At 53.0% G+C, this 13,125-nt stretch overlaps 2 protein-coding genes across 5 annotated transcripts; one reads left to right on the top strand and one right to left on the bottom strand.

Moving 5' to 3' along the window:
• The first annotated feature begins 21 nt into the window (after positions 1–21).
• mat2aa (methionine adenosyltransferase 2Aa) lies at positions 22–6,569 on the top strand. Its single transcript, XM_070850588.1, has 9 exons — positions 22–256; positions 1,559–1,636; positions 2,616–2,738; positions 2,944–3,056; positions 3,167–3,310; positions 3,586–3,804; positions 4,344–4,526; positions 4,856–4,989; positions 5,073–6,569. The coding sequence occupies exons 1-9, from the start codon at positions 163–165 to the stop codon at positions 5,173–5,175; spliced, it is 1,191 nt and encodes a 396-aa protein (XP_070706689.1). The 5' UTR covers positions 22–162; the 3' UTR covers positions 5,176–6,569.
• Positions 6,570–6,849: 280 nt separating this feature from the next.
• LOC139219089 (prosaposin-like) lies at positions 6,850–11,079 on the bottom strand. Of its 4 annotated transcripts, none has more exons than XM_070850881.1 (10): positions 10,990–11,079; positions 10,812–10,864; positions 10,360–10,434; positions 8,809–8,937; positions 8,604–8,717; positions 8,129–8,209; positions 7,826–8,030; positions 7,373–7,424; positions 7,199–7,258; positions 6,850–7,117 (listed from the first exon to the last, which is right to left on the bottom strand). In XM_070850881.1, the coding sequence occupies exons 1-10, from the start codon at positions 11,030–11,032 to the stop codon at positions 7,090–7,092; spliced, it is 840 nt and encodes a 279-aa protein (XP_070706982.1). In that variant the 5' UTR covers positions 11,033–11,079; the 3' UTR covers positions 6,850–7,089. The 4 variants fall into 4 exon arrangements, with proteins under 4 accessions (XP_070706982.1, XP_070706981.1, XP_070706984.1 ...); XM_070850880.1 differs by having other exon boundaries at positions 7,193–7,258; XM_070850883.1 differs by having other exon boundaries at positions 7,366–7,424.
• Positions 11,080–13,125: the final 2,046 nt, after the last annotated feature.

Genomic DNA, 13,125 nt, shown 5'->3' on the forward strand with positions numbered 1-13,125 from the left:
CGCCGGAGGGTCTGAGGAGGCTGCTGATCCTGATAAATCCAGCTGTCCGGGGTCCTGAGGGTCCTCCGCCGCCCAGCAGACACCTGTAGCGGGTTGACTCCTCCGGACAGAACCGGCCGCTCTCCCCCCGGACATCTGTTAGCCTGTTAGCTAACAGTGAAAATGAACGGCCACCTGAACGGTTTCCATAACAACCCCCACATTGATGAAGACTGCTTCCTCTTCACCTCCGAGTCAGTCGGGGAGGGACACCCCGGTAAGTTTGAATCAGTGTAGGCGGAAGTGTGTGAGCCGCTGCTGCCGTTAATCATAACGATCATTAGCCTGTTAGCAGCCGTTCGCCTCAAACAAGGTCATGTGTCTGTCAGTCAGCTGGTCTCTGAGCCCCTCTTCATCCTCCCGGACCTGTCACACGGTGGCCTCCCCGCCGAGGAGCTGACCAGACTGCGTTCAGCCCGGTGGCCCTCACGGTGGACACCCCGGCAGAACCGCCTGCAGCCGGACTCGCACCGTGTTTGGGCTTTTAGTGTAGCGTTAGCTGCATGCTAACAGCCCGGCGGCTAGCTGCTGTAGCTAACATCCGGCTGGTGCTGCCCGTCAGTCACGCTGTGGTTTCCCTCCAGACTTTACAGCATCGGGGGACTCCGCTCATCCTAATGAACACCACCGAGCCGCAAACACGGCTAACGCGTTAGCAAGGTGTTCACTCTCCTTTAGTGTTAGTCAGCTAGCTGCTAGTAAGTTTGACAGCGGTTAGCAGCTAAGCTAGCTCCGTGTGGTCTGGTTGTTGTCCCTCAGCAGACCCAGAGCCCTCAGATCAGCTGTCCTGAAGAAAACGGGGTCAGTACTGGAGTCAGTCAGGTTTACAATGCACGGGGGGGGGGGGGGGCTGTCATAGGCTCTGTTGTTAATAAAGTATCTGTAAATGTGTCTGAATGAATGTGGACACACTGAGCAGTGTGTTGGGGGTGAACAGCTAACTGGTCAGCAGGTCTTCAGTGTCACATGGCGGCTCCTCTGCAGCAGATAATAGGATTACAGGAGGCCTAAATATAGACAGTCACATCTCCACAGGCTCTATAGCTGCAGAGCCTCCAACACACTTTAAACCCATCCACACAGTTTCAGTCTGTGTGGGAGGGGGTACGACCGGCAGTACAGGTAAAGGAAACTACTGTGTGAGCTCCTAAACTATGAGTGCAGGTCAGAGGTCATCAAATATTCAGTGAGGTTGAGATCAGCACGTCGATAATCCTCAGACCTGCAGAGGCCTGTGAGACGTTAAAGATCCATAACGGACACGGTCGTCCTCGTGTAAACCTGCCTGACTTAAAGGTTTAGACTCCGACAGGAGTGTGTGTGAGAGAGACCCTGAAAATGCAGATCGTGCCAAAAAGAGTCGAACAACGTCGGCTCTAGTCATTAATGCACCCATGAGAATCAGCCAACGATGTGACTCGGTACTCCGTCTCCTCCTGTGTGCACATTCACCAACAATCAGCAGCACGTTACCTTGGAGGGTAAGAGGTGCTAAAGTGAGTCCTGTGTTCCTCCACAGATAAGATCTGTGACCAGATCAGTGACGCCGTGCTGGACGCTCACCTCAGACAGGACCCCGACGCCAAGGTGGCATGTGGTGAGTATGTAGACAGAAAACCAGGCCGACCTGTGTGCGTGTGCGTGTGCGTGCGCGTGCGCGTGCTCTGTTAGTTCCTGTGAGGTGCAGCCAAACTGATCCCGGATGTCGGAGCCCCTGAGGTAAACCGGGGGCCTGAATCAGGTGCTCCGAGTGTCCTGTGGGCCCACGGAGAGATGAACAGGTGACCGTGTGGTTAGTAGCTCGGCTCAGCAGAGCTGCTGCAGGAGATGAAAGCTGGAAACGGTTCCAGGTTTAGTCTAAACTTCAGTTTGTTCGGAAGGTCGACCTCCGCCTGCAGCTGTTTACCTTAGTACACCTGTCTGTCACAGTGGGGGTGGGGGCACTGACTGCATCACAGAGGCTCCGCAGCCTCTCGAGGACGTGGGATGTGTTTTGTTCTCGTTGGACGTCACACACGCTCTCCCTGAGCTAGATTAAAGGTTATGTTTAATTGCTGTAATGCTGAGGAGGTAGAAATGCTGTGACTCTTTGACGGTCTGACGGGTAATAAAGTCCAAAAGGAGGATGAGTCCATGTCCTTCATCATCCCTGGAGTTTATACAGCAGCTTGAGATGTTGGTGAGAGAGCTGCAACAATCAGATGACCCGTTGATCAAAAGAATCAATTTTAATTCATAATTAATCGTTTGAAATGATTTCAAACATAAATGCTGAACCTTCGACGGTTCCAGATCCTCTAATAGTTTCTGCTCTTTTTGGGTCCACGAGAAGAGGCTGACGACTTTGATAGAGTCCACAGTCCAAAGGAGGCGTCAGCAGCAGCTGTCTGATGTTCTGTAGAGCGCCTGGTTTATCGACGGTAACAAAGGTCAAATGCTGTTATCCACTGGCCTGCAGGTGTACTCACTCCGTAAACTGAAGCAGGTTAACCACGGCTCATACACAACTGTTTGAATCGGTGTGACATCCTCTGTGACGTGTCGGAGCCAGTCTTACTCCTCCTCCTCTTCCTCAGAGACCGTAGCGAAGACGGGGATGATCCTGCTGGCGGGGGAGATCACCTCTAGGGCCACCGTGGACTACCAGAAGGTCGTCAGGGACGCCATCAAACACATCGGCTACGACGACTCGTCCAAAGGTAGGTAGCTGGTCAGGGTGGACACTCTGCAGGTAAAACTGCTGTGTGTTCAGAGCTGTTTATCAGTCAGGATGAAGGCTTACGCACCTGAAACCATCCGAGGACACCGACACCCCCACGCATGGACCACCTGTTGGTTCAGGTGTGACGGAGGCCAGCGGACGGGCCCGTGAGGCGCTCACTGAGGCTTGGTGTGTCTCCGCAGGCTTTGACTATAAGACGTGTAACGTGCTGGTGGCGTTGGAGCAGCAGTCCCCGGACATCGCTCAGGGTGTCCACCTGGACCGCAGAGAAGAAGACGTGGGAGCCGGAGACCAGGTGGGAGGGGTCACTTATTTTTGACTGGAGCCTGAAACGTGGCGCTCCCCAGGTGGGGGGAGTGTTTTGACCTGTAACCATGGCGTAATGTTTGTCCGCTCCTCCCACAGGGTCTGATGTTCGGATACGCCACCGACGAGACGGAGGAGTGCATGCCCCTCACCATCGTCCTGGCTCACAAGCTCAACGCCAAGATGGCTGAACTACGCCGCAATGGGACACTGCCGTGGCTCCGACCCGATTCCAAGACTCAGGTTAGACACGGTGTCTGATCCCCGTCTGCATTATTGTCTCGCTGTTTTTACCTCCTGGAAGATCTGATGCGAACAGTTTGTTTCCATATACAGATTTGATAATGTTTTCAGATTTCATGTTAATTTATCAGCTACAAGATGTCGGAAAACGGTAAAGTGACGCCTGTCAGAGGGTTTGTTCTGCCTGAGGAGAAATGGTGAATCCTCCCACTAAGAGGCTCAAACGGTAAATGTTTGCTCTCATATCAGAAACATTAAAGCTGCCCCCCCCCCAGGTGACCGTTCAGTACCGGCAGGATCGCGGCGCCGTGGTGCCACTGCGTGTCCACACCGTGGTGGTGTCTGTGCAGCACGATGAGGCCGTCGGTCTGGAGGAGATGTGTCGCTGTCTGAAGGAGCAGGTGGTGAAGGCCGTGGTTCCCAGGGACTACCTGGATGACGACACCATCTACCACCTGCAGCCCAGCGGACGCTTCGTCATCGGAGGACCCCAGGTGAGACGGAGCTGCTCAGTCACAGCAGGATGGTTGGTGTACGTCCCATTTCAGTGAAAACATGCTTCCTGTGACTGAGGGGGACTTCGTACCAGAAACTTGTCAAAGTAGCTGCTGTTAAAGGAGCAGTCTGTTGGATTTGGTGCCATCAGGTGGTGAAGCTGCAGACTACAGGGAGTGGTGAGGGGAGGGGGCCTCGGCTGGTTGTAGAGACTGTACGGTGGCCCACAAGGATTCACACCTTTTGGATCATTTAACACCAGAAAAGCAGTCTGATCCTCCACCACAGTCTTCCTTCCTTCATTGCTTTGTTCACACCACCAAACCCAGCTGCTGCTAAAATGTAATGACAGTGAAGTTCCAGTTTGTCCGCTCTGGGCTCCTGTAGAAACATGGTGGACTGCTCCCTGTATACATTTAAAGGCTCAGTTTGAGCTGATTAAAGACAGCTCCATCTCTGCACCCTACAGACTGCTCCTTTTAAATGCCTGGTCGCTGTATTTAACCACTGAACTTCACACCCATGTCCCTGCCCACAGGGTGACGCTGGTCTGACTGGCCGTAAGATCATCGTGGATACGTACGGGGGGTGGGGGGCCCATGGCGGTGGAGCGTTCTCGGGGAAGGACTACACGAAGGTGGACCGCTCTGCCGCCTACGCCGCCCGCTGGGTGGCCAAGTCTCTGGTGAAAGCTGGGCTCTGCAGACGAGTGATGGTGCAGGTGAGGGTTCGCCATGTCTCAGGGTTAAAGTGACGCTGTCAGGGTGGGGAGGGGGTTAAAGGTGGTGGTTTCCTCCCAGAGAGCAGCGATGGTCACCTGTCTGTCACGTGCTGCTCTGATACCGTTTTATCATTCAGGCTTTCTTCAGAGCTGACATCGAGGTGTGTGGAAGGTCTTCAGTGGGTTATTGCAGGAGAACTGGTCAGCTGTGTGAACTGAGCTCCTACAGCATCAAACCAGCGGCTGCTCTGTTACCACAGTACTGAAGTGCAGCAGTGACTAACCATCAGGTGGCCTGCTGAGGTCTGTCATGTGTCTGTCTGCTGTAGGTGTCCTACGCTATCGGAGTCGCCCACCCGCTGTCCGTCTCCATCTTCCACTACGGGACATCCCAGAAGAGCGAGAAGGAGCTGCTGGACATTGTGAAGCAGAACTTTGACCTCCGTCCAGGAGTTATCGTCAGGTTAGAGAGTTAGACAGTTGGGGTGAGGGACTGTTGACACCCCCCCCAGGCTCCCGTTAACCCTCCTGTGGTTTCTGTCTCAGGGATCTGGACCTGAAGAAACCCGTCTACCAGAGCACGGCGGCCTATGGCCACTTCGGACGGGATGTCTTCACCTGGGAGGTGCCCAAGAAGCTGAAATACTGAAGGTCCTCTGATCTCCCAGCAGGCCTCAGGTGTACTACAGATGAACCTGTGTCTGCCCCCCCAGCCTCTGTGATATGGCCACATTACACCCCCCCACCCCCGTTAGTGTTGGACACCTTCTAGAGAGAACAGCAGTGTTTATGTGTTTCGGCGTCCGTCCTGGTGACAGTGGGACCATTAATGTCAGACCATGTGTTCCTGAGTGTTGGGCCCCTGAGGACCACGGGAGCGTCCAGCAGCAGTGACTGTGTGTCAGAGGCCTCTAAATTCTGTGTGTGTTTGTTTCAGCTGTGGATGTGATGACTGTCGGCCTAATGGCAGGGCAGCAGCAGCTCTGTTCCCCCTCAGCCCGCCCGCTCTGTGTTTGACGTTGTGACCACAGACGGGGTCGTAATGAGGTCATCGGGTGACGGCGGGCCTCGTTTATCAGTGACGGGTTCAGTCTCACCTGCACGTGTGTGGCAGGAGGACGGACGTGTCGTCTCCTCAGCAGGCTCGGTCTGAAAAAATCAGACGGGGTAGTTTGTCTCTGGAGGCGCATGTTGGTTCTCATAGTGACCAAATGTGGAAAAGGTTCCTGTTTCAGTTGTCTCCATGCTTTCCTTTTTAATGAATGAATTAAGTTGCTTTTAAGGTCATATTCTTGTCTGACTGGTACACCATCACCAGGTTTGTCAGCGCTGACCCATTCCTCGTTTGGCAGTCTTCATAATCCTAACCGGGGGTGTCTGGAGCTCAGTGGAGGAACAGGAGAGCGGCGTCTGTGGTCGGGGTGGGGGGAGTAAAGTAAACTTTATTCCAGCAGTCAAAGTGCTGAGAGTCCGTGTGACGTCTGATCCAGCTCTCGCTTTACTCCCACTCCTGTTTCCCGTGAGGGTGGGAGTAAACCGACCGGTGTGTGTTTGTCAGACTGAATAAACAGTTTGTTCTGGTCTGAGAGGGCGGGGGGTGACAGGTTTCAGGTCTGAATAGAGAAGCTTTAAGTGCGAGAGGAACCTCTCAGTCGGTGTAGGTGTGTGATCGTGTAGCTAGGTGGCGCTGTGTGTCCGTGATGTGGCCGTCTGGTACCACCTTGTGGCTCCTGGAGGTTACAGACAGTGCTGTCTGACCATCTGCTGAAATGACCAAACCTCCCAATGTCTTTATTTATTCACCCCCCCTCCTGTGTCCGCTCCTCAGATGAGACAAATGATGGCTGGTGTTGTACAGAGAAACCAGCCTGTTTACAGTCTCTGAGCTGCTTTTCCTTCTTCTGTTAACTCATTAATGCTGTATGTCTGTCACTCTGGTCGCTCAATGTGTTAAAGTGCCTTTTTCCTGCCCCCCCCACTGAGGAGTCTATATGTTCAGTTTGTCTTTTAAACCCCTCCAATAAACTGCACTCTTGGCTGTGATCGGGCTCTAGTGTTCTGGATATCTGTGGCTCCGTGTTGAGGAAACCAAACTCGGTACGTCCAAAGACCAAATTCTACAGGAGGAAATAAAAAGTAAAACATAGAGGCAGAAGTAGGTCTGAGGGTGAGGAAACTCTTCCTCAGGCACAATGTAGACTAATTCAGAGACCTAAACCCATGAGGAGTTTCTGTTTGTGTGATCAGTGACTCCAGCAGGAGATGTGGCTCAGAAGCTCTGAGGCTAAACTGATGTGGCCTGCAGACACTCACACAGGAGGCGGTCAGATCAGATAGTTTAATGTGGTTGATATGAGGAGAGGATCATGCACACCTCCCTCTACATTCCTCACATCATCTCACTGTGATTACAAGAAGCAGGTGAAGCCATCACACGTTAGAGATCAAATAGTCATTTGGTAGAAAAGTGTCATCAGGTCTGCAGAACCCCGTCAGATACAGGCCCCCCCTCTCAGTGCAGACGGTACGGATAGGACTAATCACTCTGATAGGAAGGCAGGAGTCAGGCCGCTGGGGGGGGGGGGGGGACTCTGAAGAGAGAGACATGGAGAGATGTCAGACATGTTGGGTTTCTGATTTCTGAAAATGTCATAAACTCCACCCACCTGAACGGCTCAGAGCGCGCCGTAGACGACCGGTTTCCAGACGAACCTCTGACAGTAGAACACCGTCTGTGTGTGTGTGTGTGTGTGTGGGGGGGGGGGGGGGGGGTGAAATAATGAATCAATGGATGTGATGAGTGAGCTACATGATGGTGAGCTGAGAGCCGTCCACTTACTCCACACCTGAGGGCCGTCCTGATGTCTCTGCACCTGAAGGCGTCCTCAGCACACGGCTCTGACGGCACAAACACACGTCATCAGCTGCTGTGAGCCTGAACTGCTTTAAACGCTTGGCTTTGGTAAAGTGAGATTTAATGAGTATGTGACACCATCAGACGCTCTTAGAGCAGCGGGGGGGGGCACAGTGGAGCTGCTGGTGGACTAGGCCAGGGTGGAACGGGGCCATCGTTAACTTCAGTGGTCACACCTGAGCCTCACCTGCTCGGACAGGTGGAACTGAAGGCCTGCACACATCAGCTCAGCCCTGAGCCCCCGACACGCAGAGGGGTCGGACTCTGGTCCAGGTCCACATCACCTGTGGGACCCCCCCTGCTGATTGGTTCTGTCAGTGTGAGCTCAGGTGTTTGACTTTATTTCAGCGTGTATAGAGAAAAGTAGCACGTGTGTCGTCCTGACCTAAAGGTGAGGCAGACCGACCCCCGGGGGGCGCCTCCTGGCCTTTACACAGCTGGACGAGGGCGCAGACTGCCTGGGGGGTGGCGTAGCTCAGGATGGCGTCCAGCACAGTTTTGCCAAACTTGTCGATGATGGCCTCACACTGAGCGCGGTAGGACGGAGGCAGGATGTGACAGATCTCCTCCAGCAGCTGGATCACAGCACCCTGCAGGGGAGGGGGAGACATGAGGAGAGAGGAGGAGGAGAGAGGAGGAGCAGCAGCAGCAGCAGCAGCTCTAACATGCTCTGTGTCTGCTGACTCACCTCAGTTCTCTCCTTCGGCAGCAGGTCCTCCAACGTCTTCACTAGAAATATGCAGAAGGAGCACTGAGTGGTGGGCTGACCCTGACACACAGACGGGTACAGAGAGAGAGACAGGTTATACAGACAGACAGGTCTCCACAGAGGGCCGCTGTGATGGTGACGTTTGGGGGGGTGTCTCAGGCTCTCTGGGGTAAAGCTGCTGGGGACCCTGATCTCTCTCGCAGTTAATGTTTATTGAGGAAAACAGACTGAACTAAAACAGGATGAACACCACCTCCAATCTGAGCCCCCGCCCGAGATCAGCCTGTTTAACCCCCACCAGGGGGGCCACAGTTACCTGATGTCACTCTACAGGTACCTCAGACGTGCGAGCGGTCTGTCGGCTCTCTGAAGTCTGAACACTAACCATGACCATCACGTGACCCTGATCACATGACAGCGACGGGCCAGTAACCATAACAGTAACCGTACTCACATCCTCAGGCGTCCCGGCAGCCTGCAGCGCCTCCTGGACGAAGAGCCGCAGCATCTTGTCCTGCCGGTCACAGGAGCCACACAGCCCCATGGCTTTACAGGCCTCCGCTGGTTTCTATGGAGACACGGACGCAGCATCAGACACACGGCGTGGACACTTTCCTCCTGGTGTTACCCCGACGACCAGCAGGACACATCCAGCTCACCACAGCAGCAGTGACGAAGCTGATGGCCGCTGGGAGCATCTTCTCCACCTCCTCCCTGCAGAGCTTGGCCGTCCCGGCTGGTCCAGGCAGGTGGTCGCACAGGCGCTCAACGGCGTCCTGGATCCTTTTCTGAAATAGAGGAGTGTGGTGTGTAGAGCCTCGTAACATTTGAACATTACTTTGAACATTATTCCCTCTGACGGACGCTCTGTGCTGTCAGCAATAACACACAAAGGTAAAGGTGCACTAAAGGTGCTCATCACTACCAGAGCTTGTCAGACCACACTCCTGTAAGCCACCAGACTCCACCGACAAAAGCAACAGTTTTACCATGCAGAACACAGGGGCTGCTGGTCTACTGCTGTCTGGACCAGTTAGTTTGTTTGTGTTATTATATGACTGGTGTTTTAAAATGATTACCTCAGATCCAACATAACAACTATGTAACACAGACACACTGACTGATGGAGGCAGCAGCAGAGCAGCAGCTCCTGTGTCCTGTTCTCTAAAATCCCTGTTTTAGTGAATGTAGTCTGGTGTGTGTGCTGTTTGTGGTTAAACCAAAAGGATCTTCCAGGTCTCTCTCTGTAGGGATCCTTTCCATGATGCTGTCACACACTTAGAATAACACTCTGAGCCTGTCAGTGGATCAAACAAGCTCTTTTAGTGGACCTACTGTGATCAGGTGCAGTTGTCCCAAAGGATCACGTTGCAGCCATTGCAGCCCGTTTGGTGTCTGCTGGCTGAGGTGATCTACTGGACCAGTTCCAACACTTTTACTACCTACCAGTCACTCAGACACCAGGATGTGGACAGAGAGGACCCTGGGGGAGAAACAGTTACCTAAGACTTACCTATTTAAACATGCACTAAAACTGTTCCACCATTCACTGGTTCCCTCATGTATGTGTCATGTATGTGTTGAATCAGTCCCAGGTGGTTTTTAACTGTTCACAGGTCATAGTTTCAGTTTTATATGATGATAATGAGAGTTTTTGAGAGTTAACTGCTGAAATATCATTCAAGCTAGAATAAAGAGTGGTCCACACTGGTTGATGGGTGTCATGTTGTGCTCATGAATATAAATAAAATGGTGCTGACTCTGTCTAATCAGCCCCCGGCCACCACAGGTTTCCACCACGCCAGAGCGACGGTGAGCGTTCGGTCATCTTTCTGTAACTATCCGTAGGGCATGCAGGGGCCCCCAGCCCCCCACAGAGGGAAGAGGAGCTTTGAGGTGAGAAACTAAATCCAGTTGTGAAATTTTAAGCTTTTCTTAGACAGAAAAGAGGAAACGGCCTGCAGAACAGAGAAGACACACACCTGTTGACAGTGTGTGAGAGTGTGTGTGTGAGAGAGGAATGTGTTCCAGCTGACAGAGTGTTTGTGGTGTGTTTGTTTGATTTAATGAAAGAATGGAGCCCTTGAGCTCTCAGTGTGTGTTTTAATCTTGACCTGTGATAGCGGACGCTGACAGTATCGGTAATAGTATCAGTGAGTAAAGTAAATGTTGTCGTAGCGTGGAGTGTGTTTGCTGACTATTGTGCTCACCTGGAGGTCTGCGCTGGAGAACAGGTCAGCCAGGAGTTCAAATATGTGGGTGCAGTCCTGGCAGATGTCCCCAGTCTGAGGGTTAAATCAGAGGCACAAAATCACTGAACGAACCAACACCGTAAAACTCTTCTCGTCACAGTGAGTGTGTGTGAGTGTGTGTGAGTGTGTGTGAGCAGCTGTCCCTCCTGTACGAGACGCTCTCATGGTGTTTCAGAGTCACTGGTCTTTTATACATCTCACAGATAAATGTTGGACGTCTCACTGCCCCGCCTGTGTTTGACCCAGTTTACATCAAAAACAGATTAGAAAATGGAGGACTGTGTGTGTGTGTGTGTGTGTGTGTGTGTGTGTGTGTGTGTGTGTGTGTGTGTGTGTGTGTGTGTGTGTGTGTGTGTGTGTGTTCTGTTTTTGGGTGTTTTGAATATAAACTATGATTTTGATAAACTTACTGCTGTGGGGGCGTCCGGAGCGAGTTGGACACCATCATCATTAAAAGCAGAAGCTGCAGGGAAACATTCATCATTAATAATCCTCACTGAGACGCATCTGATCACCGTTCACCTCATCCTCATCACCACCTCATCCTCATCCTCATCCTCATCACCACCACCATCATCTTCATCTCACCACAGCAGATGAGCAGCAGCAGAGCGGTCTGGAGCGAGGTCATCCTGTCCTGTTCGGGCTCGTCGCCGTCCGTCTTCCCCCCCAACGCACTCAGACTGCTGCTTATATTGGACAGACCCACCTGCCACCTTCAGCCCCCACCAACCAGACTTCAGGTCAACCCGCCTCATGAGAGCGTGATAAGACATCTTTTCAGCACAGAGGAACAGATTCTTTCCGTGTGTCAATAAGCTAATATTAGTCAGGTTTCATATCCTCACACCAAGGTGCAAAAACTATTTTAAAGACGCAGGTGTGTTTTCACATGTGCTGTCCTCAGTTTCTCTCAGGCACATTCTTCTCTGCATCCACCGCCTTCTTACCGGTCAGGGTCAGGGGGCCTCGTCGGCTGGGCCCTGTTAGAGTCCAGCCTCTCTCCCAGGTCTATCTAAAGGATCGAATCAGTGTTTGTGCAGCTCCATGTCCCCACACTGAGGTTAATAATGGTTTTGCAGCACCATGGACGTGTTTCTCGCCTCTCTTTTAGTCTGAGAAACTGAAGTGAGACAAATGATCCTCCTGTTTCAAACAGCCGACACCTCCTCCAGCCTCACTGACCTGAGTCTGCTGGTTTTGACCTCTCTGTGTGTATGTAGATCTTTTAGGGTGTGTGTGTGTGTGTGTGTGTGTGTGTGTGTGTGTGTGTGTGTGTGTGTGTGTGTGTGTGTGTGTGTGTGTGTGTGTGTGGCGGGGGCGGGGGGGTACACACAAAAAGGATGTGATGTGAAGACAGAACTGGGCCTCAGCTGTAGAAACCATCTCATGCTCAGAAACCAGAGCTGTTCCTCTTCTGGCTCTCACTACCTTCACTGTGTGTTTGTGAGGTGATCAACAACACTGTGTACACACACACACACACACACACACACACACACACCTGTGAAGTGCAGTTTTACATGTAAAAGAGTTCATGTCGTCCACCTGATGATAATGTCATGGTCTGAAGTTCAGACTGCTCATCATAACCAGGCCTGTGGTGACACACAGGCCTCTCCGGCCCACTCCAGGTCTCTCTGGCCCACTCCAGGTCTCTCTGGCTCGCTCCAGGTCTCTCTGGCCCACTCCAGGTCTCTCCGGCCCACTCCAGGTCTCTCCGGCCCGCACCAGGTCTCTCTGGCTCGCTCCAGGTCTCTCTGGCTTGCTCCAGGTCTCTCCAGGCCTCTCCGGCCCACTCCAGGTCTCTCTGGCCCACTCCAGGTCTCTCTGGCCCGCTCCAGGTCTCTCTGGCTCGCTCCAGGTCTCTGGCTTGCTCCAGGTCTCTCCAGGCCTCTCCGGCCCACTCCAGGCCTCTCTGGCCCACTCCAGGCCTCTCTGGCCCACTCCAGGTCTCTCCGGCCCACTCCAGGTCTCTCCGGCCCGCACCAGGTCTCTCCAGGTTGCTCCGGCCCGCTCCAGGTCTCTCCAGGTCTCTCTGGCCCGCTCCAGACCTCCCAGCTCCAGTTTCATGGTGAACTCTGATCTCTTCCGGTCTGTCAGTCTGCTCTCTCTGCTGCTACATCTCCTCTGTCCTGAAGCTCTTCATTAGCATAGAGAATGAGACCCTGATGTCTGTCAGTGATGGTTTATTCAGGTTTTAATGAAGGCTTTCACATCACACCATGTTGCATCACGTCTTCAGGCCTACGCCCTGGTTCAGCTCTGGTGGATTCTGTCGGGCTGCTCGAACCCAGAGCCTCTCTGGATTAACTCCTGAGCGTGGCTGAACCATGTGACACCACACCCTGCTGACTCATAATCCAGCGTGTGATGCTTTGTGCCAGAGAAACCACTTTCACCTTCACGGCCCCCTCCTTCTCGTCTCTGCTCCACCTTTGTGTCCAGGTTTCTTCACTTGCTGTCTGGTCTGTGTTTTCTACGTCCGTTGGACCGGGCTCTCCCTCTGGCCGGGGGGGTCGTCTCCTCTTCTTTTGGAAAAGCTTTAGTTCATATGACGGGCAGTGTTTGAGGAGCAGGCTAATAAGCGTCTGGTGAGTCTGTTGTCAGTGGTTCTGGTGCTGTGCCCCCCAACAGCTGCTTCCAATGAGCCGCGCAAGCCGAGAGGGACATTAAATCCATGTGCCAGAGCCAGAAGAACGGGGGAAATCCAGACCAGGTTCT

Source organism: Pempheris klunzingeri, chromosome 19 (assembly GCF_042242105.1).
Source record: "Pempheris klunzingeri isolate RE-2024b chromosome 19, fPemKlu1.hap1, whole genome shotgun sequence".
NCBI classification, from domain to species: Eukaryota; Metazoa; Chordata; class Actinopteri; order Acropomatiformes; family Pempheridae; genus Pempheris; species Pempheris klunzingeri.

Bases quoted from the DNA above. Each gene is read 5' to 3' on its own strand.
- mat2aa (XM_070850588.1), top strand. From the start codon at position 163: ATGAACGGCCACCTGAACGGTTTCCATAACAACCCCCACATTGATGAA. The intron at 1,637-2,615 runs GTGAGTATGTAG...CCTCTTCCTCAG, and splicing joins CGACGCCAAGGTGGCATGTG to AGACCGTAGCGAAGACGGGG. The intron at 4,990-5,072 runs GTTAGAGAGTTA...TTTCTGTCTCAG, and splicing joins CGTCCAGGAGTTATCGTCAG to GGATCTGGACCTGAAGAAAC.
- LOC139219089 (XM_070850880.1), bottom strand. From the start codon at position 11,032: ATGACCTCGCTCCAGACCGCTCTGCTGCTGCTCATCTGCTGTG. The intron at 10,435-10,811 runs GTAAGTTTATCA...TTTAACCCTCAG, and splicing joins CTCCGGACGCCCCCACAGCA to ACTGGGGACATCTGCCAGGA. The intron at 8,718-8,808 runs GTGAGCTGGATG...GTGTCTCCATAG, and splicing joins GCTTCGTCACTGCTGCTGTG to AAACCAGCGGAGGCCTGTAA.